Below are 27,253 nucleotides of genomic sequence, written 5' to 3' on the forward strand. Positions count from 1 at the left end.
TAGTAGCTGTGGAAGAAAGATCATCTTTATAGCATTACTACGACCAACTAATGATATAGGAAGTGTTTTCGTAACTTGTATAAAAATGCAAAACTTCTGGTTGGAGATTTTTAACATAGTTTCTAAAGTTATTAATAAAAAATTAGATATGGACCCAAAATTAATTATATTAGGATTATCAGAACATACTACAAATTTTACAGTAAGTCAGGTACATTTTCTTGATTACAGTCTAATAACTGCGAAAAAACTAATACTTAAATTTTGGAAAAAACCAATAACCCCCACAATTAAAATGTGGACTATGGAAATGACAGAGACCCTGCATTTGGAAAAAATAAGGTTTGCCTTAATCGACAAACCTGAGTTATTTTTAAAAATATGGTCTCCATTTATTGAATTTTTAGAAAAGTAAATGGGTTTGGCACAGGACTAAAATAAAAAAATAAAAAAATTTAAATAAAAAGTTGAAACTTGAATTGGGGGTTGGATGTACAGCTGTGGTTTTTGTCTCCCGGATCTACTCCCGTTAATTTTTATTGTTAGATCCTTTTTTTTTTTTTTAACCCTCTTACTCTCTCTTCCCAAGTTTATAGTTTTATATTTTTATTTTTACTTTCTCTCTTCAAAAATTTAAAAATTGAAGCTATGTAAGAACTTTGTAACAAATGTGTTTTTTTAAAATTTCGATTTGTACATATGCTTCTTAAAAATAAAAAAAATAAAAAATAAAAAATATTAACTTCTGTAACCATGGAGTTTGCTTGAAATAAGGTGATGTAAAAAGTCAATAAGAAAATACTGGGCTTACCATGAAAATATTTGAAATATGAACTTTAAATTAAAAAATGCAGCCATTTCAGAAAAAAACGGTTGCTCTTTATAAAAGCCTGCTGTCCACTGTCAGGCACTGTATCTTTCCTGTTCTATGTCAGGAATCTGAACACTATTCCTCCCTGTCCAAAACTCCCATCCTTTTTAGAGTTGGCTTTACCTGAGAATCTGTTGGCAATGGTTTATTATTGTTCTATCAATTTCGTATACTTATATCTGTCACCAACAAAAGTAGAAGAGACTCTAGGATAGAGACGGTAGTTCAATGAATCCAGCTCATCCATTGTGCCTGCAACAATTGTTTTAAAGAGCTCTTTAAAACTGCATGTAGTGCCAGATTGAATGGCTTCTGGTACTGCAGGCCTGACATCAGCTAAGTAACTGGGGAACCTGTAAATGACAGCCACAGTCTTCACAGACATGAAGTTAAAATGGTTCATTTTATCGTTGGTCGTCACTTTCGGGAGTTATAGCTGACTGAGTTGAGCATCCCGGCCCTATTGCCTCTTATGCTTCTCATTAAAATTGGCATCCTGAATCGTGTGTCAGTTACACAATGTTCTATTGCACAAAATGAATTATTTTGCTAAATCTTTCGATGCTTTGCATTTTCCCTTGTGTTTGGCAGCCAAACCTTGATACAATATTTTAGTTTGTCATAACCAGTGTTTTATAAAGATTTATCACATATTCTTTGCATCTATTGATAAAGCCCAGGATTTACCAACCACTTTCTTAGTCTGTCTTACCAATTTCAATGAATGGTTCTTGTCTATCTCTTTAATAATTGTGCCCTTTAGTTTATATTGTTTATTCTCGGCTCTCCTACCAAATGCAACTTTATCATCCTTTTGCTTTCTTTTTGATTACTTTTACGATTGTTTATGCAGCTTTTACAATCCTTTTCGAAGTTTTGTCACCTGCACATTTGAAAATTGTGCTCTCTATACTTGTAACCAAATCATGAAAATGTGATACTTGTAACCAAATCATGAAAATGCCAAATTAAGAAAAGCACTGGTCTTAGGACTGTTCCAGGAAACAGACTGTTCCAGCTTAAGGAATTATCTTTCACAACTATTGTTTCTTGTTACTTAGCCAATCAATTTGGAACCAGCAGAATAGAACAGAATGGAAAAATATTGAAACGTTAGATTAAGTTATCGCTGGGGTTGATGAAATTAAATGAGGGCGAAACAGTGGATCAACTTTTGTATGTGGTGATTTATGGAAGTGGCCAGTAAAATCTGTACGTTTTTTTATTGACTGTTGTGCATACAAAGAGAATTATGATGACAATTTTTGGGGAATATTAAATTTTGGTGTTCTGTGGAAGCTGTATCTTTAGGGAGGTTTTGATGCAGTTAGAACACAGTGAATGTGCTTGGCAGCAAGTTAAATTGGGAGTAGAATCAACATTTACATTGAAATTTAACTCGACTAGTGAAAGCAAAGCTTGAATGGCGACAGTTCAAATGTGTGAAGTGTCATTATTTAAGTTTTTTAAATTTCAAAATATACTTAATTCGAGAAATAAATAAATATATACAATACATGATTCTTACAAAACTCCATCTGACATTCTCGGAGGCTGTACATACATTCAATACTGTTTACACAAATCGCAATTTTACCCCCCACCCTTGCCACTTGTGTGGCCCACTGGCGTGGAATCCCTTCCCTTATTTTGAGGGGCGTCACCACACCCTGTGCATTGGTATCAGTGCTGGGCTGTAACTGTACAGAAATTATTTGTAGTTAGGAACCCAAAAACTAGTGTAAATGACAGCTTATACCAAGTACGGCTAGTGTAAGTCAAACAATAATGAAGAAACAGACTAAATAATAAAGGGACCTGGGTGGTTTTAATTACATTTCATATGGTGCTGAGAAAGTTACGAGTAAATGAAGTAATTGGCTTTAAGCTGTAACTGCAAGGATAAGGTTTTGATGGGTAATTTCCGCAACTGAAAGTGAGCGCAATAGCATTATGGAACGATAATTAGATTTTGTATGTATTATCAAAAGGAAAGCACGGGCTGTAAAAGTCCAGTGTGTGCAAGGGCTAAGCACTACAAAATATGGTGTTTTTTATTCTATACAACCATATTATAGGAAGGATATTCCTGGTATAGTGTGAAAATTGGCTTTTAAATTAATAATTTGCTTAAGACATTCAAATCATAAAACTGAATAGCTTCAGTCTATTAATTTAGGGGGACTTTGGAGGATTTCAAGATAAATTGAACCCTGTTTGATTATTGTTAGGGGGTTGTCATTGTTTCAGAGATGGCACATGAAGAGGCAGGCCCAAATTTAGCAGCAAGTTAAACTCATCATTTTGATATAATAGCCTAAGCTTTGTGATTGCAATGCCAAAGGAAGTCCAGTCATCTTAACAGATTGCCATTAATATTATGTTTGGAATTGCAGGGTAATTACTTTTCACCATGAGTGATGTACTTTGGGAACCCATTCGGGCAGATGTCAAAGGGAAAATTGGAAAGATATGATGGGACTGGCTAGATGGATTGCAGTCTTTTCAGTTCAATGTTTGTTCAAGCATAAGGTGTGGTTTTAGCATCTAATTACTAATGTCATTGCGAATTTAATCCAAAAGTCTGAACTGTTTATGTTAAAGAGAGAACATATTTTTTATCACCTTTAAGATCTTGAGCTTAACATTTAATTGCTTTGTTGTCATGGTATTTCTGGGCACACTTGTAATATGAGAACATTACAGTCCCTTTCCACCCAGCAAAATCTAAATTTTATTTATAATAGCAGTGCAATACAAGGTTAAAAAATATATTAATTTTAAATTTGGAGGCCCATTTGAATCTATAGTTATTTGTATGAGAATTAGTAGATATACTAATCAATGTTTGTTTACCATGAACTTTGTTTTGTTGTAATTTTAGCTGTACAGAGTCTAGGTTGCTGCAGGTAACATTTGTTGGGGTAGGGTAGTAACTAACATTCTTAGACCATAGAAAAGTTGGTATAGAAACATAGAAAATAGGTGCAGGAGGAGGCCATCTGTCCCTTCGAGCCAGCACTGCCATTCATCGTGATCATGGCTGAACAGCCTTCTCGACATCTGCATACAATGGCTTCTTGTGTGTGGTGGTGGAAAGATTGGTGGAAACAGGGCCACGATGTGAACGCTCTTTCCTTGACCTACTCGTCCAGGTTCATGCAATAAGGTTTTGGTTGGTTTAATACCATAGTTGCAATTCATGTACTGACGATTGGAAACCTTTGTTTTCCAGAAATATCCGAGCCTTAATCGTCTGGTTTCGCAATACTTTTAAAGAGTGACACATCAAGTCGGTAGGTTGAAAAATTTTAATCAAGTAGATTTCCTTGTAGTTTTTAAGATCATTGTTGCAGTTCTAAACTAAAGGTTCCTGTATTTTAATTTAAGATACTAGTTGGCATCAAGTTAACAGTGAATCATTCAAGACTTGAGGATAATTAAGAGGTTAGTTGTTTAGAGGTTGTTTCATATCATATCATATCATATCATATCATATATCATATCATATCATATATATACAGCCGGAAACAGGCCTTTTCGGCCCTCCAAGCCCGTGCCGCCCAGCGATCCTCGCACATTAACACTATCCTACACCCACTAGGGACAATTTTTACATTTACCCAGCCAATTAACCTACATACCTGTACGTCTTTCCAAAGGATGGAAGACATAAGCGACACGGTGGCGCAGCAGTAGAATTATTGCCTTCCAGTGCCAGATACCCGAGTTTGATCCTGACTGGATGCTATCTGAACAGAGTTTGTATGTTCTCCCTGTGACCTGCATGGGTTTTCTTCAGGTGCTCTGAGGTCTCTCACACTCCAAAGACGTTCAAGTTTGTAGGCTAATTAGCCTGGTAAAATTGTAAATTGTCCCTAGTGTGTGTAGGATACTGCTAATGTGCAGGGATCGCTGGTCGGCGTGGACTTGGTGGGCTGAAGGGCCTTTTTCCATACTATCTCTAAACTAAACTAAATTTACGAGTAAGAAACATAGTCACAGAGCAAGTGATTTGCCTTTTAGGACAATGAAGGGATTAAGTCTTTGTAATTCTCTGTGCCAGAGGGCAGTGGATGCACAGATACAACACGTGGTTACATAACCTCATGTCATATTGACCTTCATACAAAGACGAATTGCATACAGCAGCAGGATGACTTGCTGCAAGTGTACAGGAAGTTGGTGAGACCACATCTTGAGTATTGTGTGCATTTTTGATCTTTTCCAGGAAGGAGGTTCTTGCCATGCATGAGACCAATTCTTCTGATAACAGGACTGACATATGAAGAGGGCTTGCATTCCTTAGAGTTCAGAAGAATTGAAGGGGACCTCCATTAATTCTTGTCAACAGATTCAAAGGAAGAAGAATGATTGTAGTGAGGTGCTGGAAAGATAAAAGTAAAGGCATATGAGATGAGAACTGGATATGAGATGAGAACTTTTTTCACCCAGAATGGTTGACCAGACAAATTTCCCACTGCAGAATACAGTTGAGGCAAAATTATTAATTATATTCAAGGAAGTAAATATTGTACTAATGGCTAAAAAGATCAAGTGGTTTGGGAAGAAAGCAAGAATTTGGTTGATCAGGCATGATCATATTGAATGGCTTTCTGCAGCTCCTATTTCTATTTAATAAATCTTTGGACACAGTTGTTTTTGTCTGAGTGCAAGTGTCTGTAATGGTGCTGCAAGCAAGATTTTTCATTGTAATTGAACCTCATTGTATTCATGACAACAAACCTGAACTTGGAGCAGGTTTGATCGGGCCATATTACTACTTTGTTCAATTTCTTACGCTTATAATCCTTGTTCAAATGCCATGATAAACAAATTAATGGCTGGGGGCATTTTTTTTTTTAGCAGTGCAATGATGTTGTTAGCCTCTGACCCAAAGGTTGCTTGCAAAGGTCATCTGCTCTCTGTGATATATGTTTCTCCTTTTCAGAGATCTCATGGAGAAACTGCAGCAGTGAAAATGTCAGAGGCTAAACAGTGAATTCTTGTGCAGCATAAAAAAAGCCTTTTTGTTTGGAGAAAGTGAAGTAAAAATCAGGTTGCAATTGCATAAATGTATGAAGTAAAATTGAACAAAGGGAATGATGATCCAAATTTAAATCTGGATTTTCAGCAGTTTGATAGGTATCTGAGTGGTAAATATGGCTGAGTATTCCTTTAGAAGATGTATATTTCATGCAATGAAATATGCTTCGGAGCTTTTTTATAATGAGAATACTTTATAAATATATCTGGAGTATGCTGAAGTAGATTGCAAAACTGCTTGCTCTATTGAACAGAAAATAATTGACGTGCTATGTTTGTGTCAAGCTCGCATCTGACTTTCTAATATGTACATCTGGTATCTAATTTGATTACTTTTATTTGGTCGCTGCTCAACGACACTGTGACGTTAGATATATATCAAAAAATTGTTTTTGGAACATGCACTGAATGCAAACAATGAAAACATTTAATAATAAAAATCAAAAAAGCTGAAAGAACTCAAAGAAAGAACTGAAAGAAGCAGTATCGGTGGACAGAAAAACGGTCAACCTTTTGGAAAAGTGAGAAATCAAGCAAGTTATAAGGTGCATTCTCCCAGATCCTTTATCTCTCTTACATCTAGCTCTGGTGAGGCTTTCTATACCATTGTCTTCCTTGTGATGTTTTCCTTAAACATGACTTCCCCATGATCTATTTCATGGTGTTCTCAGCCATCCTATCTCGACTTCTTGCATTTTTTCTTCAACCGCTCACCTCCCACTTATGAGGTAAGAGTTCCAATTGTCCTCATCTTTTGCCCAGCAACCTCCACATTCAATGGACCATCCTCTGTTATTTCTGAGAATTCACTGAGACGTTTCTTCCCATCCCCTCTTTCAGTAATCTCTTGGGGCCTTTCCTTCCATGGGAGATGTAATGTCTGCTCTTTTACCTTTTCCTTTCCCACCATCTAGGGAAACAGTCTTTCCAAGTAAGGCTGCAATTCATTTCCAGTTTATTGTATTGAATGCACACAATATGGCTCCTTTCCATTGCTCGATCCCCTTGGATAACAGGCCATTCTCCATTTTGCACCTTTCAGGAATCAATATTGAATTTAACATTTTGAGATAGCCAGTATTCATTCCCTCCATACACCTTGCTGAATATCTGTTTCAATTGGTTCCTTTTTTCCCCACACGTGATTGTACAGTTAGACCCCACTTTGTGTTTAGGATGCATTTCCAGAAATGTGCAATGGTAATGCCGTCTTGGGATCCTGCCATGGACTACTACCTGCCCAGTGTGTTGTAAACCTTTTTGAAGACTCAGCCCTCCACTGGAACTCCTGCAGTAATGAAATTGCTTAAATGATTTTGTTTGTGCATATCAAAGACAAAGATTGAATTTCGGTGAAAATTTGACAGTGAGTGAATCTCAGGGTGGGCTTGGGTCTCAGTTGTCCATCCTACTTGTTTTACAAGAATATTCAGACTTCACTTTCTTTACTAATTCCCTCAAACATTAATTCTTGCAGTGTTTAAAAAATCTGCCCTGACCTTAAATATATTTATTGGAAACTCCGAACATTCACAGCTCTCAAGAATTTCTTCCTCAAACAGCCACTGCATAACCATCCTCCTTTATGTGATATGCAATTTCAACCACAAGTATTTTTCCTATTGATGTCTGTTGACTCTGGTTTTCCAGGGTTTCTCCTTGAAACTGCACTGAATAAATTCTGCCTTGAGCTCTCACTCTTGCCTCTTTGGTCCATGTTTGGAGACCCAGATCTGAGTATTCCTGGGGAAGCACAAACTGGGCATCAGTGAATAAGTTTATTGGTTCATAAGTGCTGCTTGAAAGCACACCCCGTGACACCTTCCATTATTTTGATGATTGAGAGTTGACTGAGTCAGTAATTGGCTAACTAGCTAGGTCGGGTTGGTCTTTTTGGAACAGAATCTTGCTGGGCAATTTTTCCGCATTGTATAAACAAGGGTGTGGGTGTACTTGTACTGAAACAGCTTGACATGCAGCAAGCTCTGGGGTGCAAACTTTCAATTCTAAAGCTGGGATGTTGTTTGTTTCTGTAGCCGTTGCTAAATCCAGTGCTCTCAACTTTGCTTTTAAATCATGTAGAACAAATGGAATTCACTGGGAACTGGTTTCTCATGGTGGGCATTTTGGAAGAAAACCGAGATGAATTATCAATGTGGCACTTACAACTGAACATGGCTGTGGATCTTCAGTCTTGTTAGCTCTTGCATGCTATATATACCCTGTCATTGGTGAGGGTGGGAATATTCTTCAAGCCGCGTGCTTCCATTAGGTGTTTATAGGTCCATTTGTGGCGGGCCGAGCCACTTTGATCTCGAACCGTCGAGCTCGAGCTCTCGCGTGGACCTGGCATGATCCGGGCCGACAAATCCACACCGACCTGGGTGGTCTGCTGGTGGTGTGCAGCGGATGACGGAGCTGGTCTTCACCTCTCAGTCAACACGTTAACACACACCTTGCCCTCTTGTACTAATTGTTGAGCTGTAACCTTTAAATATTAAACTGAGTGTTTATATAACACGTGAACCTCTACACACTATTTCCAATTAGATGTGGTGAGACTGCAAAGCTTTGATCGTGTATATTGTTTGTGCGATTGGTTAGCTGGGTCTGGTGCATGCTGTTTTTTTGTGAGGATTCTGTAACATGTACAGGATCCCAAGTTTGAAGCACAGGAATATGGCTTGGATTTCATGCAGGCAGAAGTGGGTGAGTAGTGGATGGGCTCCAACCTTTTGTATCTGCCAGAATTTAAATTTCCCCATTGTGTTTCCACTCTTGTTGCTCTTGTCTTCCTTGCATTTTAAAAGTTAAGAATAAAGAGAAAATTGTAAAGTTGCTTTATGTTTCATGAAAGCTCTAAATGTTTTATCAGAAGATAATGCAGAAAATTGAAAGGTGTCTACCATTAAATCAAAATCCTGTTAACGTCCTCTAAGGATCCTGTCCTTGTATCTGATATAATAAAAGCTAAAAAAGTTTGGCTGAAGCTGTGTCTGAGATAGAGCAGGTATGGAAAGATTTGTGTACTATGCAGGGTGACGGTGTGACCATGTGATTCACTATAAATAGCTTGCTTTAACAGGAAACATATTTTTACACGTGGAAAATATTACCAATGTGCTGTAAGAAAGCATGTGCCTATTAAGCAATTTAACAAATGGTATTATAAGAAAATAACTGCAGATGCTGGTACAAATTGAAGGTATTTATTCACAAAATGCTGGAGTAACTCAGCAGGTCAGGCAGCATCTCAGGAGAGAAGGAATGGGTGACGTTTCGGGTCGAGACCCTTCTTCAAACTGATGTCAGGGGGGCGGGGCAAAGGAAGGATATAGGTGGAGACAGGAAGATAGAGGGAGATCTGGAAAGGTGGAGGGGAAGAGAGGGACAAAGGAACTATCTAAAGTTGGAGAAGTCGATGTTCATACCACTGGGCTGCAAGCTGCCCAGGCGAAATATGAGGTGAGCGAGTCTGGGTCAAAATATGGTTGTAGAGTAGGAGGGCAGGAGAAATCACAGAGGGGGAGCAGTGAGAGAGCATGTTGCTAAACTCTCGTCGAAGAGAGGAGGAGAACTTCTTCAAAGTGGACATACCTTGAGGAGAAATCGCAGTGGAGCAACAGGTAGTATAAGAAAATAACTGCAGATGACGGTACAAATCGAAGGTATTTATTTACAAAATACTGGAGTAACTCAGCAGGTCAGGCAGCATCTCAGGAGAGAAGGAATGGGTGACGTTTCGGGTCGAGACCCTTCTTCAGACTGATGTCAGGGGGGTGGGACAAAGGAAGGATATAGGTGGAAACAGGAAGATAGAGGGAGATCTGGGAAGGAGGAGGGGAAGAGAGGGACAGAGGAACTATCTAAAGTTGGAGAAGTCGATGTTCATACCACTGGGCTGCAAGCTGCCCAGGCACCACAAATGGTATTGGTTGGAGCTGAAAGTATGTTACTGATTGCATAAAGTAAGTCATTGCAACACACCCAGTACTAGTATATAATGCTGCAATTGAACAGGATTACTTTCTTTGACTGAGAATATTACCTGCACAAATGAGTTATTTACTAACATTGATTTCAGCCTACTTTTAATAGAAATGAGGAACTGCAAATGCTGGTATATACAAAAGGACACAGAGTGCTGGACTAACTCAGTGGGTCAGGCAGCTTCTCTGGCGACAGTGGATAGGTGACGTTTTGGGTCAGGACCTTTCTTCAGATTAATTTTGGGGAGGAGGGAAAGAAATCTGGAAGAAAGTGGAACCTGGAAAGAAACCTGGAACATCTACCACTCTGAATATTCACCACCTCCATCATTGGCAAGCTTGAGTTTGCATTGTACTGTCTAAAGAGTGCACTGCAATAATTTTTGTCAGCAATTCCCAAATGCAAAGTCCTACCTGGACATGGTAGCAAGGTTACTATATTAGCTGCAAGTTAAACCTGGAAACTGCACTGAAGGAGTCCTTTCACCAATGGTTTATAAAGTCAACTCACGAGCACAATACCAATTAATTTGTAAACAAGTTAACTCTCTGTCACTGAACAAGTCAACATTTTGGGTCTGTGTCGATTATTCAGAAATTAAGACAATGACAACAGATATTTGAATCAATAGGTTGCAGACACAAGGAACTGCAGATGCTGGTTTCCCAAAATAAAAGCAATTAAGAAATTACTATTGTTAATGGATATGAATTTAATGCCTGAATGTATTTTCTTACTGCTACTTTTTGGATTGATACCTCCATTTAAAGCATACGGACATCTCAAATGCTTAAAATTATCTATTTATTTGTTTCAGCTGTAGGCTCCTTGGGTTCTGTTCAGAGCTTCCTTTGTTATGTTTATCTTGCCATATTTTTTAGGCCTTGCAGAATATTCCATTAATCGATTTTGATAATTGACTTCTGCAGATTACACTGCAGAAATCCAGCTAGGGCAAACTTATGAAAGGAGTAGCCTAGCTCAGTTTAAGGGCATTTTTGTAACGTGTAATTGCTTCAAATGTGCTTCATTGTGAAATGTTCTTGATTAAACCGGATATCATAGCAGGGCAAACTTGGTGCTTTAGTTTCATTATCTGGAGAAGCCATGGTGCAATTTGAAGGACAGTTACTAGATTTATTTTTCCATAAATGGGAAATTGCTGTAATCTGTCCTTAAATTGGCCCAACTCGTCCATGTTTATCAAGAAGCCATCTAAGATCATCCCATATCCCTCTAAACCTTTCCTATTCATGTAGTTGTCCAAGTATTTTTAAAATGCTGTTATAGTATCTAACTCATCTACCTCCTCTGACAGATCGTTCCATATGTCCATCACATTCTGAATGGGGAAAAAAGAACAGATTGAACCGTAATTCTCTCAACTTCAGAAGAATGAAGGGCAATCTCATTGAAAAATACAGAAATCGTTAATGATTTGTCAGGGTTGATGTAAAGTTAATGATCCACTATTATTGTCTCTTCATTTGTCTGATATGGGTCTTTTTCGGTTGCTCCTCACGGCCTCCTCCCACACTCCAAAGACGTACTTGTTTTCTAGGTTAATAGGCTTCTGGAAATTGTAAATAAAAATTGTCCCTAGTGTGTAGGATAGTGCTGGAGTAATTTCTGGTCAATGTTGACTAGGTGGGCCAATGGGCCTGTTTCTGTGCAGTGCCTCTAAAGTCTTTCGATTACATCTTAAAATAAGGATTTGGCCATTCAGCACACAGATGAAAAATATTCCGCCCAGATATGAGTGAATATTTGGTTTTCTATGCGCAAGAGTGCATTGCCATGTCAAGTTGTTGCCATGAAAATGCAAGATGGACCGTAACATTTTTAAGTAATAAGAAAATTGAGGAAAATGGGGTTATTGTAAAAATATGGTACTGAGGGTGGTATTGATTTATTATTGTCATGTGCACAGAGATGCAATAGGTGCACAGAGAGACAGTGGTCCACTAGGTTAAACAGGTTCCCTGCTTGGTGTTACCTTGTAGGGTGTTGACTCCAATGTCAGTCTGTTCATTTGCAAGTATGTTTTCTTCCCACCACAACACAATAGTTGACATCTTCTCAAGCTGCACAGTGCTATGCTGAAAATCTGCCCAAATTCTCTACTCCAGAATTCTGCTCTGCGAGGACCCTACTATGATTACGTTTACTATGTGCTGTTGGGCTAGGAACGTAGTATGACATCTCCTTGCCTTTGGTTCTCATGCGGCAATGAATTGCCAACAGTTCCACATAACTGGCTGTCATGCTTGGTTTGGGAAAGCTGGGCTCTAAACTTGCTACCACAGTAAAATCCCAGGGCTCGTGCGAAATGTAAACCAAAGAAGGGAAGGAGACAATCAGCTTTAAATCATTAGTAGTTGATGAGAGAGACTGTAAGATCCAGACAATCTGACACATGGAGAAGCCACTGCCTGCCCACAGTAATGGGCTGCATATAATGTGCCAGTCAGGGTGTTGCCCTGAGCCCTTGTAGATGGGAAGTGTCAGGAGGTATCACAAAATGCTGGAGTAACTCAGCAGGTCAGGCAGCATCAAGGAGAGATGGAATGGGTGATGTTTCGGGTCGAGACCCTTCTTCAGACTGATGTCAGTGGGGCGGGGACAAAGAAAGGATATAGGTGGAGACAGGAAGGCAGTGGGAGAAGGGGGAAGGGAAGGGAGGAACTATCTAAAGTTGGAGAAGTCAATGTTCATACCGCTGGGCTGCAAGCTGCCCAAGCGAAATATGAGGTGCTGTTCCTCCAATTTCCGGTGGGCCTCACTATGGCACTGGAGGAGACCCATGACAGAAGGGTCAGACTTGGAGTGGGAGGGAGAGTTGAAGTGCTCAGCCACCGGGAGATCAGATTGGTTAAGGCGGACTGAGTGAAGGTGTTGAGCGAAACGATCGCCAAGCCTGCGTTTGGTCTCGCCGATGTAGAGAAGTTGACATCTAGAACAGTGAATACAATAGATGAGGTTGAGTTGATAACCACAAGATGATCAGCTTCTGACTTGTAACTGCAATTTGTTTCCGGTCATTCGCAGCATGTTAATGGTAGGACACTTAGCAATAGTAATGCCATTAACTGGCTTCTGGAGTTCCTGAGTGGCAGTCCTCTGTTGGTTGATAACATTTCCTCCACCCTAATCCTCGAACGCTGATGCCTCTCAGCGTTGTGTGCTCAGTCCCTTGATCTACTCTGTACACTCATGTGATGCCAACTGGATCTTTAAGTTTGCTATTGTTATCATTTTTGTTGGCTGGATTAAGAACAACAAAGAGGAAGATGAAAGAAATTGAGAACATGATTTCAGAACAACAACCTAACCCTTAACGTTATCTACACAAATTAGTTATTGACTGAAGGAAGGTTTTGCGACATCCATATCACCAGCAACATAATCTAATCAGATGATCAAGAAAGCGCATCCATGTATTTACTTAGGCATCTGAGAAAATTCTTCATGTCCACCATGAGTTTCTTAATTTCTATAGAGCATCTGTAGAAGTTCATTCTGTCAGGCTGCAACCTGTCTGGTATGGCAAGTGCTCGGCTCTTGACTGCCTAAAACGGCAGAGGGTGTTGAACCCAGCCCAGTATATCACAGATTCATCACTTCCTTCCATCCACTCCATATTCACAGTGCATTGCGTTAGGAAGACTGGAAGTAATGTCAAGGATACCTGAAATGCAAGGACTGATTAGGGATCGTAGGCGTAGCATGAAGTGTGAGAAATAGTGTCTCGCGTTATTTACCTAATTTCTTGGTCAAAATCCTGGAACCCCTCCCTGTAACAGCATTGCGGGTATTTCCACATCGCGAGAACTGCTGCAGTTCAAGAAGACAGCGCACCATCACTAATTTCTCATGGGAAAATCGGGATTGGCAATTAAATGCCGGCCCCAGCCTGAGAAGCCCATAACCATTGAATGAATAAAACAAATTGTATGCTTCATAATTTTATATCCCTGAATATGATCATCAACCTGCTCCAAAGGAAACAAACATTGCCTATCCCAGCCTTGTTGGTGAAACATTCTGTATCAGACAAGTTCCTGATTTCCTCTGCACTTTCCAGCCCCATCACCAATGCATAGAAACATAGAAACATAGAAAATAGGTGCAGGAGTAGGCCATTCGGCCCTTCGAGCCTGCACCGCCAGTCAATATGATCATGGCTGATCATTCAGCTCAGTAGCCTGTACCTGCCTTCTCTCCATACCCCCTGATCCCTTTAGCAAAAAGGGCCACATCTAGCTCCCTCTTAAATATAGCCAATGAACTGGCCTCAACTACCTTCTGTGGCAGAGAATTCCACAGACTCACCACTCTCTGTGTGAAGAAATGTTTTCTCATCACTTCCTTCCTGCAGAACCACATACAGTACTACAGCTGTGGCCAAACCAATATTTACTATAATTATACCAAGACATCCATGCTCTTTTATTCTATGCCCTGGCTAATGAAGTATCCCATGTGCCTTTTGAGCCTGTGCTGTGCTCTTCAGGGCTCCTTGAACATGTACACCCAGGTCCCCAAGGACCTCAGTACTTCGTAGCGTCCTGCCATTCATTGTGTATGCCACAGCATTATTAATCCTCCCAAAATGTATCGCCTTGTTGTTTTAGGTTTAAATTCCACCTTCAATTTCTGTTTATTTAACCAACTGATCAGTATTGATTTGTAGCTGAAGACTGCTATCCTTATTGTCAACAAAACCTCGAGTCTTCATGTCAGCTGCATATATAAGCCTTCTCCGTTAACATCCAGATTGTTTTCGCAATGTAGCACTTTATAATACAACCAGTTGGCCTCTGCTAGCCAAAATAGAAATTTAAAATCAGCCATGTTACTATGAGTTAAGGTCAGAGTGGACAAGGCTGGTAGATTTATCTCTTTGAAAGAACATCAATGAACCAGGTGTGGTTTTGCTGGTCACGTTAAGAATCTTTTAATCCACATTATTAACTTTATCTTCTGTGGCTCAGTGTGGGATTTAAACCTCTTGATTCTGCATCATTGATCTGATCCATTAGATTATCAATATGGCAGTTTAACCCAATCCGATAATTAATGGATAGGAACTGAATTTTGTGATAGAGAAAGTGCAGTGCCATATTTTACAGTAGCTTTTAGTAAAATGCAGTACAACTAATGGCCATTTTCTTCAATTGCTGAAATATAAGAAGGAAAATAGGGGAATTTAACAAAATAAATGGATGTGAATAGAGCTGCTCACATTTTGTGTTGCATTATACAATTGTGGGGTCTCGTGGGTAGTTTTGAGTTTTGCTCTGAGTGCTTGATGACTCATTCCTGTCTGTAGCTTCTGTAAATTGAATTGAATTGGGAACAAAATTCTGATTAATGTATTGCTCTTTTATCTGAGCAACTTGAAAGCAAGTTTTCTTCACAGGCCTTAATGGATAATTTATGTTTCTTTTATTTTACTTACATTCAAGTATTCCAACAATATCTTCAGTTTAAATTGGGACTAGAGTTAAAGGGGTATAAAATTATCCTGCCAACTTAATTTAATTTTAATGTTATACTTGCTCTTGTCGTTTTTACAGAGTTGTTCGTTTTTTTTTTGTTTCCAACCCCCTTCCCCAACTAGGTTCACTTTCCACCTCATAAAATACGATAATTGCACCTGAAAAATGCAAGCTCCTTGAGGATCTGCTAGCTGTGAGAAAACTTCAAACCAAATCACCAGATAAGCTTTATGTGCCAAACAGGATTCTTGAAGGACGTTTTTGTTAATGTGCTGGAGACAATGAACACGCCTTGGGACGAACCCTTTTTTAATCTGGGAAGGGTAGTTGTTCTTGAAGATGCTGCTGCCAATTAGTACTTGTTTTTAGTGCACCTGAACTTTGTTACTGAAATGAAGGAGGTGGTGGAATGGTCATCCAAAGATGTGCTAGAATGGCTGACGGAGCATGGCATGCAAGAATATACTGATGCATTTCAGAATAAGCTCGATGGCCCGGGTTTATTAAGACTTTCTCGGGAGGATTTCCATCGGCCACCGCTGTCTCTTGTTGCATCTGATAATGGCCAGCAATTGCTGGAAAAAATAGAAACATTAAAGATGGAACATCACATAGAAGTGCACAAGAATGGACATGCCAATGGTCATCTTAACATGAGTTCCATGAATGCCGACAGCGAGAATGACATCCATAATAAAACCAAAAGAACTGGGTTGGCGAATGGTTACCGAAAGGAAATGATTCAAATCATTATGCCAGAACAGGATTGGCTTCCATCTTCTCTGGAATGGTGGAAGACTGGTGTGGCTTTCCTTTATGCACTTTCCTGTTTTGTACTTACGACAGTGATGATATCAGTTGTCCATGAACGTGTGCCTCCCAAGGAGGAACAGCCACCTTTACCGGACAAATTTTTTGATTATTTTAATCGGGTGGAATGGGCCTTTTCCATCTGTGAGATTAATGGCATGATACTTGTAGGATTATGGCTGGTTCAGTGGGTGCTAATGGAATACAAGTAAGTAAAATAAACTATGTAACACACGTTGTGTTTTCAGGTGTGCAGATTTAATTCAATTTATGTTTAGAGGTTCTACTTCAATAACCTAATAAGTTATCTGATTATATTTAAGATCCAGATTTTACCCTCAAATTTAGTAATAAAAATAACACGTAAATTTGGGTTTTATGTCTTCAAAGGCACTTTCGTATTCTAATAGGGTAATCTACTTGAATTTGCACTTGAAGAGAGTATCATTAAAAATTGTGCTATGCATAAAATGGATTTAATTTGGAATGTAATTATCCATTTTAATTGAATATATTGTGGAGTGCTGATGTACAGGAGTTTAGGGGATTGAGATGCAGTTGACAGTCACATTGGTGCAGTATGTGGTCAGATGTCCGCCAGACATGTGGTTGCTCTGCAAAGTTAGGATATTTAGTGAAAGTAACCTCTTTCTCAAGCTTTACTAAACTATGCAGTCATAGTCAAGGTGGCGTAGCGGTAGAGCTACTGCCTTACAACGCCAGAGACCCGGGTTCGATCCTGACTACGGGTACTTGTCAATATGCAGTTTGTACGTTCTCCCCGAGACCTGCATGGGTTTTCTCCGAGATCTTTGGTTTCCTCCCACACTCCAAAGACTTACAGATTTGTAGGTTAATTGGCTTATATAAATATAAAATTGTCCCTTGTGTGTGTAGGGTAGTGTTAATGTGCGGGGATCGCTGTGGACTTGGTGGGCCTTAGGGCCTAAACTAAACTAAGCTATATACTAAATAATCGTAATAGACTCAGCATATATATTCAATCATGTACAAAGATATCCATCTGGAGGGGATTCGGTGGTCAATGATTAAGAACGTATTGGACTGGAACTTATTTGCAGGTGAGAGGAATAACTGCAGGATTTACAAATCTCACTGGAAAAGATAAAATGGAAAGAGACTGAAAATAACTGATGCTATTTTGATTACAGAGAGGCTTGATAAATAGTTGAGAGAGCAAAGGGAGAGCAAAGGCTTAAAGAGTAAATGTAGACTTAAGTATACATAAATGATTGCAGTGCCAATCCTAAGGGAACTGGAGATGAAAAAAATTGCATAAACAAACTAATTGTATCTCGGGTTTAAACTCGTCTTTGGTGCTGGCCATAAAGAAAATTTATTTTTACTTCTGTAAATATAATCTGGCATAATTCACCCTGACTAAATCAAGTATTGACAAAGAGGTAGATTCTGGGCACTGTCTTGTTATTATTTAACTTGGTATTAGCCCATAAAACACCTTTCCAGTTACATTTGCATAATATTATAAAGTTGCAGCAATACAGTGTTTTCTCTGGGCACCATTTACTTTGGTAGTTTAATGAAATACCAGATTTAAAAAATAACCTGAGCAGATGTGCAGAGTTTTATTGGAATATGAATCTGGATAATGAATGATTTCTGAACCTTAAAGAAAACCAGGAGAAATTATATTAAATCTTGTCAAATATTTTTGTTTGCTTTGCATGTTGCTTGAAGATAATTTACTGCAATCTCAGTAACATCTGCAGATATAAAATGCAACTGTACAGACCAAGAAATTGCAGCTTCAGGCATTGTTTTGAACCAGAATAATCCCACAGTTGCATCACAGCCTGTGAGCAAAAAGGAGATCAAGTTGGACGCTCCACTTTTGATTATTCTTGATTAATTCTGCATTTCGCCAGCTTTAAATGGGCACTTCTCTCCTTATGAGGAGAGGTTTGCCTTGGTTGTGTTGCCTCCACGGAGGTAATCACCCTCTGTGGAGCCCTGTCCCATTTTAAGCCCCGAGCACAAGAAAAGGTATAATAATTGAAAGCATTTTTATTTCTGTTTATGATTGTTGGGGTGGGGTGAGGGAGCAATTCTGCCTTATTTGATTGCAATTTTGGTGTATTTGAAATTTTAATGTTTCTTTTCCCCTTTCTTTTATTCTCATCCTTCACTCTTTCCCCCCCCCATCAGATCCATTGTTGGCAGGAGATTCTTCTTCATAGTTGGCACCCTTTACCTATACAGATGTATCACAATGTATGTAACAACACTCCCAGTGCCTGGCATGCATTTCAACTGTTCTCCAAAGGTGAGTTTTCCCCACAGTAAAGTAAAACTAAAGAAAAGCTCTAAATTCCCTAAAGGTGCAGAATTGTGAATTACTCTTTGTAAATGGAACAATAAATGACCAAGTAAGATTAAAAAAAAAAAAAATCCTAATTACCCCAACTGAACATTTGATAATTTTCAGTGAAATTGCTGGCTAAAGTATGCATTTGAAATATGTTCATCCTAAAAATGAACAATATTATCTTACTCTTAATAAAATTTGACTAGTTTCTGCAAATTTATGTGAAAGAATACTGAGGAGGATATAATTAATTGGTGATTGAATATATCTCATTAAAGTAGAACAAACACTCAGTGGGAAAAGTTGAGTAATGTTTAATTGTTAAAGAAATGATTGCTATTAATTCCTTATTCCAAAATAATTCAATTCAATAATTCAAGCAGTTCCTGACATCCCTACATTGAGAATATAATGACTTATTGGGTCTGATGTTGAAGTGGTTTAAATTCTTATCCTAAATTTTGAATTTGAGTTTGACAATTGCAGCTCAGTTTGACAGCTCATTTAGTGGCTGCATGGAATAGAGGAATGGAACAATCCAAATGATCAACATTGCAACTAATGGTTCATTTGAATTTTCTATTGAAATGTGGATTTGAGCTTTTCCAGTTTATGAAAAGGCTGATTTATGGGATTAATTAATCCTTTTTCCATTAACTAGTTTATATATCATTCCTTGCTGGTATTTCTAAATACATCATTCAAATGCAAAAAAAATTAGTCTTAAATTGAATGAATAACACTCCTATTAACGCCATCTTTTGATTTAATGTTTTTTAAAAATCAGTTATTGTCCTATGTAATCCCAAGAATGTTTCAAACTTTAAAAAAATAATCCAATATGGTTGAATGTAATCAATTATGTTGAAGCCAGATCAGGATTAGTTGTAAATTATACTGTATTAATTAACAATATGTTCTACTGGATTTGGACTGTGCAAAGCCAATTCAGTAATCCATTTTGCAACTCACTATTTGTGCAGTGCTTGATTTTTGGTTTCATCAGTTGAGCCTCATAATTTTAATCTTATTGAAGGAAGTGTTCTTGGGTTGGTTATATTTTTACATGTTTACATGGCAAATGTATAAATATCTGAGATCTCAATCATGATATCTAGAAGGTGTTGTGATCATTTGAAGCTTCATATAATACATAGGAATTTGTCCTTTGAAAATTGCTTTTGGAACACTTCAACTAATTCCATATTGTACTTGGTATCAGCTGTGTTTATCTACTGAAATCCTGAGAGGATGAGAGCCAGGCCATTATAAATTGTTGTGGTTAAATTCATGGGATTAAAATGTATCCACATTAATAAACATCTGTCTTAATTCATCGTTGGGGGAGGGGGGGGAGGGGGGATGTCAAAGTAATGGGAGCATTACTGTTTTCATCTATATATTGTGATGTCAGTGTTTTCCCGGTTGTAACACGAGCCTCAATAATTTGAGTTTGTAAAATTTGGAATTGGGAACGATGTGTAGGAAAGAACTGCAGATGCTGGTTTAAATCAAAGGTAGGCTCAAAATGCTGGAGTAACTCAGCGGGACAGGCAGCATCTCTGGAGAGAAGGAATGGGTGACGTTTGGGGTCGAGATACTTCTTTAGACTGATGTCAGGAGTAGGCGTGACAGAGATAGAATGTAGTCGGAGACAATAGACAATAGACAATAGGTGCAGGAGTAGGCCATTCAGCCCTTTGAGCCAGCACCACTGGTGAGAGAACTGGGAAGGGGAGAGGATGGTGAGAGAGAGGGAAAGCAAGGGGCTATTTGAAGTTAGAGAAGTCAATGTTCATACCGCTGGGGTGTAAGCTACCCAAGCGAAATATGAGGTGCAGTTCCTCCAATTTGCGCTGGGCCTCACTCTAACAATGGAGGAGGCCCAGGACAGAAAGGTCAGATTAGGAATGGGAGGTAGAGTTAAAGTGCTGAGTAACCGGGAGATCAGGCAGGTTACGGCTGACTGAGCAGAGATGTTCAGTGAAACGATCGCCGAGCCTGCACTTGGTCTCGCCGATATGCAGCTGATATTTGGAAATGGGAAATTGCGTACAATTTGATAAGTCCATGGAAAAGAAATGGGACGATGAGATGTGGTTAAGACTAAGGATTGGAAAGATTTGGAAGACTGGGTCTTTTATTAATTAAAAGGGGTGGGTAGGGACTGACGTTGAGGTGGTAGTAGAAGGTTGCCGTCATGTGAAGAAGCTTTGGATATATTGGAGAATCAGATTTAGAACCAATGAAAGTGAATCTTGGAAACAGAATATTGCAGAGGAACAGCGTGTTGTTCTTGAACCTGGGCTTAGGAGTTCTTCCAAAGTGACTTTAGAGCCTCCACTCCACATACAAATGGATCATAGTTGGAGATATCATGAAGATTGTTTCCTTGAACAAAGGAGGGTGATAAATGAAGGTGTTTGGTCTGAGTACTTCAAGAATTTCCACCTCACTGAAGTTTGCAAAAGGCTATTTAAAATATAACCTAGTTTAATATAATAAATATTATGGAAGAAATCTCTGATTTCCAGAAACGCTGGAAAAACCACAGGTTAAATGGTCGTGCCGAATTAATTTAAAACCGAATAGTAATTTGCAGGGATATTGGGTGAAAGTTTTTGGATCAACTACTTCCTTTGGCATTGCGTTCCATATACCCACTACCCTCTGTGTGGGAAATAGAGGGTCAGATTCCTATTAAATCTTCCCTTGCTCACCTTAAACCTATGCTCTCTAGTTCTTGATTCCCCTGTCCCGGGAAAAAAAAAGACTGCATTCACCCTATCAATTCTGATGATTTTATATCAGCTTCCTGTGCTCCAAAGAATAAAGTCCATCTCTCCCTATATCTCAGGCTCCCAAATCCCAGCAACATCCCCATGGATCTTCTCTTCACCCCTTCCAACTTAATGGCGTTTATCCTGCAGCTGGGTGACCAAAACTGAACATCTATGTACCAAAACTCACATTTGTGTGTTCCTGAACTACAGCCAAAACGGTACACAATAGCGCGACAATTTTAGGCCCGCCTTACTCACCATCGTCCCTTTGGTGCTATGGAAGAAGTTTTGTTGAAATCGCTGTTATGTTTTTTAAGTTATTCACATTTTAAAGTTTAAATCTTCCTAGGGAGGGGGAGGATAGGATAAGGGGGGGTTGAGTGGGGGGGAGGGGGATGGAAGGGAAGGGGGGGATGGGGAGAGGGAAGGGGGGAGGGGGGAAGGGGAGAGGAGGGGGGAGAGGAGAGGGTGCTGTACCAATGCAGGAGAGGTTTGGGCCCAACGGGTTCACTTGGTCTAGTATATATAATACTTAAAATGCAGTTTCGCTAATGTCCTTTACAACTGTAACATAACGTCCCAACTTCTGTACTCAATTCCCTGACTGATGAAGGCCAGCGTGATGAAAGTTTCTACCTGCAACACCACTTTCAGGGAAACCATGTACTTGTACTCCTGAATATCTGTGCTCTTCAACACTCTCCAGAGCCCTACTTGTTTACTGTGAAGGACCTGCCCTGGTTTGACTTCCCAAAATGCAACATCTCACATATATCAGAATTAAACTCCATTATCCATACTTTGTCCCACTTAATCAACTGATCAAGGTCCCGCTGTAATTCTTGATAACAATCTTCACTATCTGCAATACCACTATTTTAGTGGATCTGCAAACTTACTAATTACGCCCTGTCCATTCTTATCCAAATCATTAATATAGATGACAAACAGCAATGCCTCAGCACTGATCTCTGAAGCAGACTGTGGCATTTTATATAAGATTTCCATTGTATTATAATTGTAGGATGTATGCATCTTTACAACAAGACATTTATGTTCTGTATGATTTTAGACCACGATTTTATGTTGACATTTTCCTTTGTGAAAATTAATTTAATCAGAGTGCACTAGGGAAATAGATCCGTTTGATGTGAGGTTTTTAGCTAACCACTTAACACGGTCACCAACATGTATGTTAGCGAAAAATGGTCTTTGCTAGCACATTTAAATTGCTTCATCGGAATTATTAACCATGTAAAATTTGGTAGAAAAGATTGCACAGCCAACACTTAATTGCTGGTAAGAACACAGTTTGAAATGGGTCGCCTTTAATTTTTTGTTTGTCCAGATCAATGGGTTTTGATTTGTATTCTCGTAATGTTGAGAGATTTTGTTTGGGGGGGAATAGTTTATTTATGGGAATATGCCTTATTTGAGATGATTTGATTTCTGCCAAATGGAAAAAAGGTTAGTCAATTCCCCATGTTCACAAATAGCAGAAAAGATAAAACTCGTTTATAACAGTGATATAAGTGTGTTGTTCTTTTGTCATTGGATATTTAAGGTTGCATATCTTGAATTTGTATGTAGGCAGTCAAGTTGTAATCATTGCAATCTTATTTTCTGCTGCCTGAGAGATTGCATATTTCATTTTTGGTTTTGCTTAATTTCTAAAGACGCCACAAGGTCAAACGAACACATAATACCTGATGCCCAATATGCAGAAACTGCAAGCATGTCACTGTGCAGTTTGACTGTCATATCATATCATATCATATCATATCATATCATATCATATCATATCATATATATACAGCCGGAAACAGGCCTTTTCGGCCCTCCAAGTCCGTGCCGCCCAGCGATCCCCGTACATTAACACTATCCTATACCCACTAGGGACAATTTTTACATTTACCCAGCCAATTAACCTACATACCTGTACGTCTTTGGAGTGTGGGAGGAAACCGAAGATTTCGGAGAAAACCCACGCAGGTCACGGGGAGAACGTACAAACTCCTTACAGTGCAGCACCTGTAGTCAGGATCGAACCTGAGTCTCCGGCGCTGCATTCGCTGTAAAGCAGCAACTTCCAAATATTTTTTTTCCTTAATCACCTCTCTTCCCACATTCTTGCCTTATCTTTGGGCCGTCTGCCCCATGCCCCTTGCTGTGCCTCTCCCAATGGACAATAGGTGCAGGAGTAGGCCATTCGGCCCTTCGAGCCAGCACCGCCATTCAATGTGATCATGGCTGATCATTCTCAATCAGTACCCCGTTCCTGCCTTCTCCCCATACCCCCTGACTCCACTATCCTTAAAGCTCTATCCAGCTCTCTCTTGAACGCATTCAGAGAATTGGCCTCCACTGTCTTCTGAAGCAGAGAATTCCACAGATTGTGAGAATTCCTGTTCTCCCAATTGTGAGAATCCCCTCTTGCCAAAGAGTATGGATTTTAGCTCTTTCTTGGATGCCAACTAAAAATCATCATTGTTATTAATTGCTTTCCATTAACTATTCAAACATTAGCTAAGCCAGTTATGATGGAACAGGCAGCGTGAGGACATGAGCATTGTAATACCTTGTCTCAAGAACAGGTATTAGCCATTCTGCCTGTTCTCATTGTCCATGCCAACTTGTGAATGACTAGAGTCTGGCAGGCGCATCCTGTTAGTGAAAGTTTAAGGTTCTGCAGCAGCTCAATACTGCAACATAGCTTCCTCAAATCATGCTTGTAGCACTAAATATACTGTAGTTGAAAACTTGTCTGCCTTGCTGCTAGCGAAACAAGGAACTGCAGGTGCTAATTTTTTTTTAATGGACGCTGCTGGAGTAACTGATTTAAAAAAAAAAAAAAAGATTTAAATTTATCAAAATTTCCAAATCAAATTCCTCTAAGTCTTGCGTTAATCTGCTGCTGAGTGCTATATCAGTCCTCGGGTACAAAGGACAATTACTAAATCTTTCACTACGTTGAACTCTAGGCCTAAATAGCAGTAAATGCACACGTTTTGATTTGACCACAGAAATGGACTGCTCTGTGTTTAATTTGTCAAATTTTTTTTTAAATTCTTCAAGCATTTTCACTTTTTTTGAAAAATCTCATAGTAATTTTACAATTTTAATAAAACTGTACTGCTAGATTTTGAAGAAATTAACAAGTGTTGCCATGTGGTCCTAAATTACATTTTAAATTACATTTTATAAGTATTTTTTGATACCTTTAATCTATTTCAGTCATAATGACACCAAAGAAAGTTTTGCTGATTTACTTCCCCTATGTCTATTCAATTTCACTTTGAAATTATTGGTGGTCTTCATTTCTACAACTTTTATTCCCATTGTTTTCTGTTTTTTTTTAGAGATAGTGTGGAAACAGGTCCTTCGGCCCACCAAGTCCATGCTGACCATCAATTATCCGTACATCCCACTTTTGCATCCTACTCACACTAGGGGCAATATACAGAAGTCAATTAAGCTACAAACCTGCACGTCTTTGGAATGTGGGAGGAGACCAGAGCACCCAGAAAAAAACCTTTGTTGTACAGCCTACCCTTTAGAATGGGTATCGCATGCCCACCAGGACTATTTCCAATCCTGCCTTCTCTACACCATGCCTTAAGCAATGTATTGATGTTCCGCATCTTCCAGAGATTATTACCTCCAAGGTCCCTACTTTTTAAAATTCTTGAGTTCCTGAAAGTCTGACCTTAGATTTTAAATATTTTTCCTCTTTGTTGTTATCGACATGGGCTATAATTTCTGGTTTATTTTGTTAATCCTGCAGAATATTCTGCACCTTTTCCATGATGCCCTTTATTCTGCCATGGAAAGGCAAAACATTATGAGGATGGTTGCAGAAATGGCTGATTATCTAGCTATAGTATCTCCTGCAGGGCAGCATTCCTATATTTTGCTGTTCTTTTGGCACTTGCCATTGGCTCTATCGTCTATACTGGGCTCCTTCAACATATCAATGTGGTACACAAACAGAAATGTCCAGCATTTTCTGTTTCCTACTTTTCCATTTACTATCCAGAACACACTATCCTTATTGGTTTATTGTTATTGCATACTGTTTTACAGTGAAATACTTTATGTGCTTTCCATACATGAGTATAACAGGTAGAGCAAAAGAGAAAATAAATGGAGTGCAGCATATATTGTTTCGGCTACAGAGAAAGTGCAGGTTAAACAGTCGCCCAATTAAATAGACTTTAGATCCTTAATATATGTAAACTCTGTTCAAGTGTCTAATAACAGTAAGCACAAAGCTGATTTTGAATCTGGTGGTATATGCTTTCAAGCTTTTTGTTTATTCAGCCTGATGGACGACGGGAGAAGAGAGAATGACCGTAGTGTGAGTGGTCCTTGATTATGTTGATTGCTTTTCCACGGTAGCGCAGCGGTAGAGTTGCTGCTTTACAGCGAATGCAGCGCCGGAGACACAGGTTCGATCCTGACTACGGGTGCTGCACTGTAAGGAGTTTGTACGTTCTCCCCGTGACCTGCGTGGGTTTTCTCCGAGATCTTCGGTTTCCTCCCACACTCCAAAGACGTACAGGTATGTAGGTTAATTGGCTGGGTAAATGTAAAAAAAAAATTTAAAAAAATTGTCCCTAGTGGGTGTAGGATAGTGTTAATGTACGGGGATCACTGGGCGGCACGGACTTGGAGGGCCGAAAAGGCCTGTTTCCGGCTGTAGATATATGATATGATATGATATGGAGTCGATTGCGTGGTGGTGAGGTAGAAGGGAGAGGCTGATTTCTGCAATGGTCTGGGCATGTCCGTGACTCAAGTTTCTTGCAGCCTTGGGGTAGAGCAGGTGTCATGTCAAGGATGTGACAGGATGGTTTTTACGATGCATCAGAAGAAATTGGTATGGGTCATGGGTGACAATAGACAATAGGTGCAGGAGTAGGCCATTCGGCCCTTCAAGCCAGCACCGCCATTCAATGTGATCATGGCTGATCATTCTCAATCAGTACCCCGTTCCTGCCTTCTCCCCATACCCCCTGACTCCGCTATCCTTAAGAGCTCTATCCAGCTCTCTCTTGAATGCATTCAGAGAATTGGCCTCCACTGCCTTCTGAGGCAGAGAATTCCACAGATTCACAACTCTCTGACTGAAAAGGTTTTTCCACATCTCAGTTCTAAATGGCCTACCCCTTATTCTTAAACTGTGGCCCCTTGTTCTGGACTCCCCCAACATTGGAAACATGTTTCCTGCCTCCAACCCCTTAATAATCTTATATGTTTCGATAAGATCCCCTCTCATCCTAAATTCCAGTGTATACAAGCCTAGTCGCTCCAGTCTTCCAACATATGACAGTCCCGCCATTCCGGGAATTAACCTAGTAATATGACAGTCCCGTCATTCCGGGAATTAACCTGGACTTGAGGAAGTAGAGGTGTTAGAGTGCTTTCTTGGTCAGATTGTTGTGTTTGGTCCAGGTCAGATTGTTGGTGAAATTTACGCCTAGGAATTTGATACTGTTGACCATCTCCACCTCAGTATTATTGATGCAGACTGGAGCATGTACTTCACCTCGCTTCCTGAAGGTGATCACCAGCCTCTTCATTTTGTTGATAATGAGGAAGAGCTTGTCTTGACACCATGCTGCTGAACACTTATTGTGCTCCACGATTCAGCCCACTGAGATGGTGTTGTAAATGGATTTGGAGCGGAATTTGGCCGCACACCCGTGAGTGTATGGGGAGTAGAGTAAGAAGCTGAGAGCGCAGCTTTGCAAGGTGCTGGTGTTGGGAATTATCATGCTTGTTGCCAAGTCAATTTCTGGAACATGTACAAATGCAGAGGCCTGAAGCTCCTATGTGGCACAGAAATTGTAAACGACAACTTCAGCTACGCATCCATGAGCTAAACGTGGATCTCTATTCCCCT

At 39.4% G+C, this 27,253-nt stretch overlaps 1 protein-coding gene across 9 annotated transcripts in view; it reads left to right on the forward strand.

Moving 5' to 3' along the window:
• LOC144601199 (phosphatidylcholine:ceramide cholinephosphotransferase 1-like) overlaps nucleotides 1-27,253 on the forward strand; it is a 95,874-nt gene that overhangs the window by 54,806 nt on the left and 13,815 nt on the right. For 8 of the 9 annotated variants that reach the window (XM_078413172.1, XM_078413168.1, XM_078413173.1 and 5 more), the window contains exons 4-6: nucleotides 4,107-4,167; nucleotides 15,531-16,426; nucleotides 18,406-18,523. In XM_078413172.1, coding sequence (XP_078269298.1) covers nucleotides 15,801-16,426; nucleotides 18,406-18,523 — 744 coding nt within the window. In that variant the 5' untranslated portion in view covers nucleotides 4,107-4,167; nucleotides 15,531-15,800. The remainder of the gene's footprint in view (nucleotides 1-4,106; nucleotides 4,168-15,530; nucleotides 16,427-18,405; nucleotides 18,524-27,253) is intronic. The other variant, XM_078413174.1, reaches the window with a different exon arrangement.

The sequence above is a fragment of the Rhinoraja longicauda genome, chromosome 16 (genome assembly GCF_053455715.1).
Source record: "Rhinoraja longicauda isolate Sanriku21f chromosome 16, sRhiLon1.1, whole genome shotgun sequence".
Taxonomy (NCBI): domain Eukaryota; kingdom Metazoa; phylum Chordata; class Chondrichthyes; order Rajiformes; family Arhynchobatidae; genus Rhinoraja; species Rhinoraja longicauda.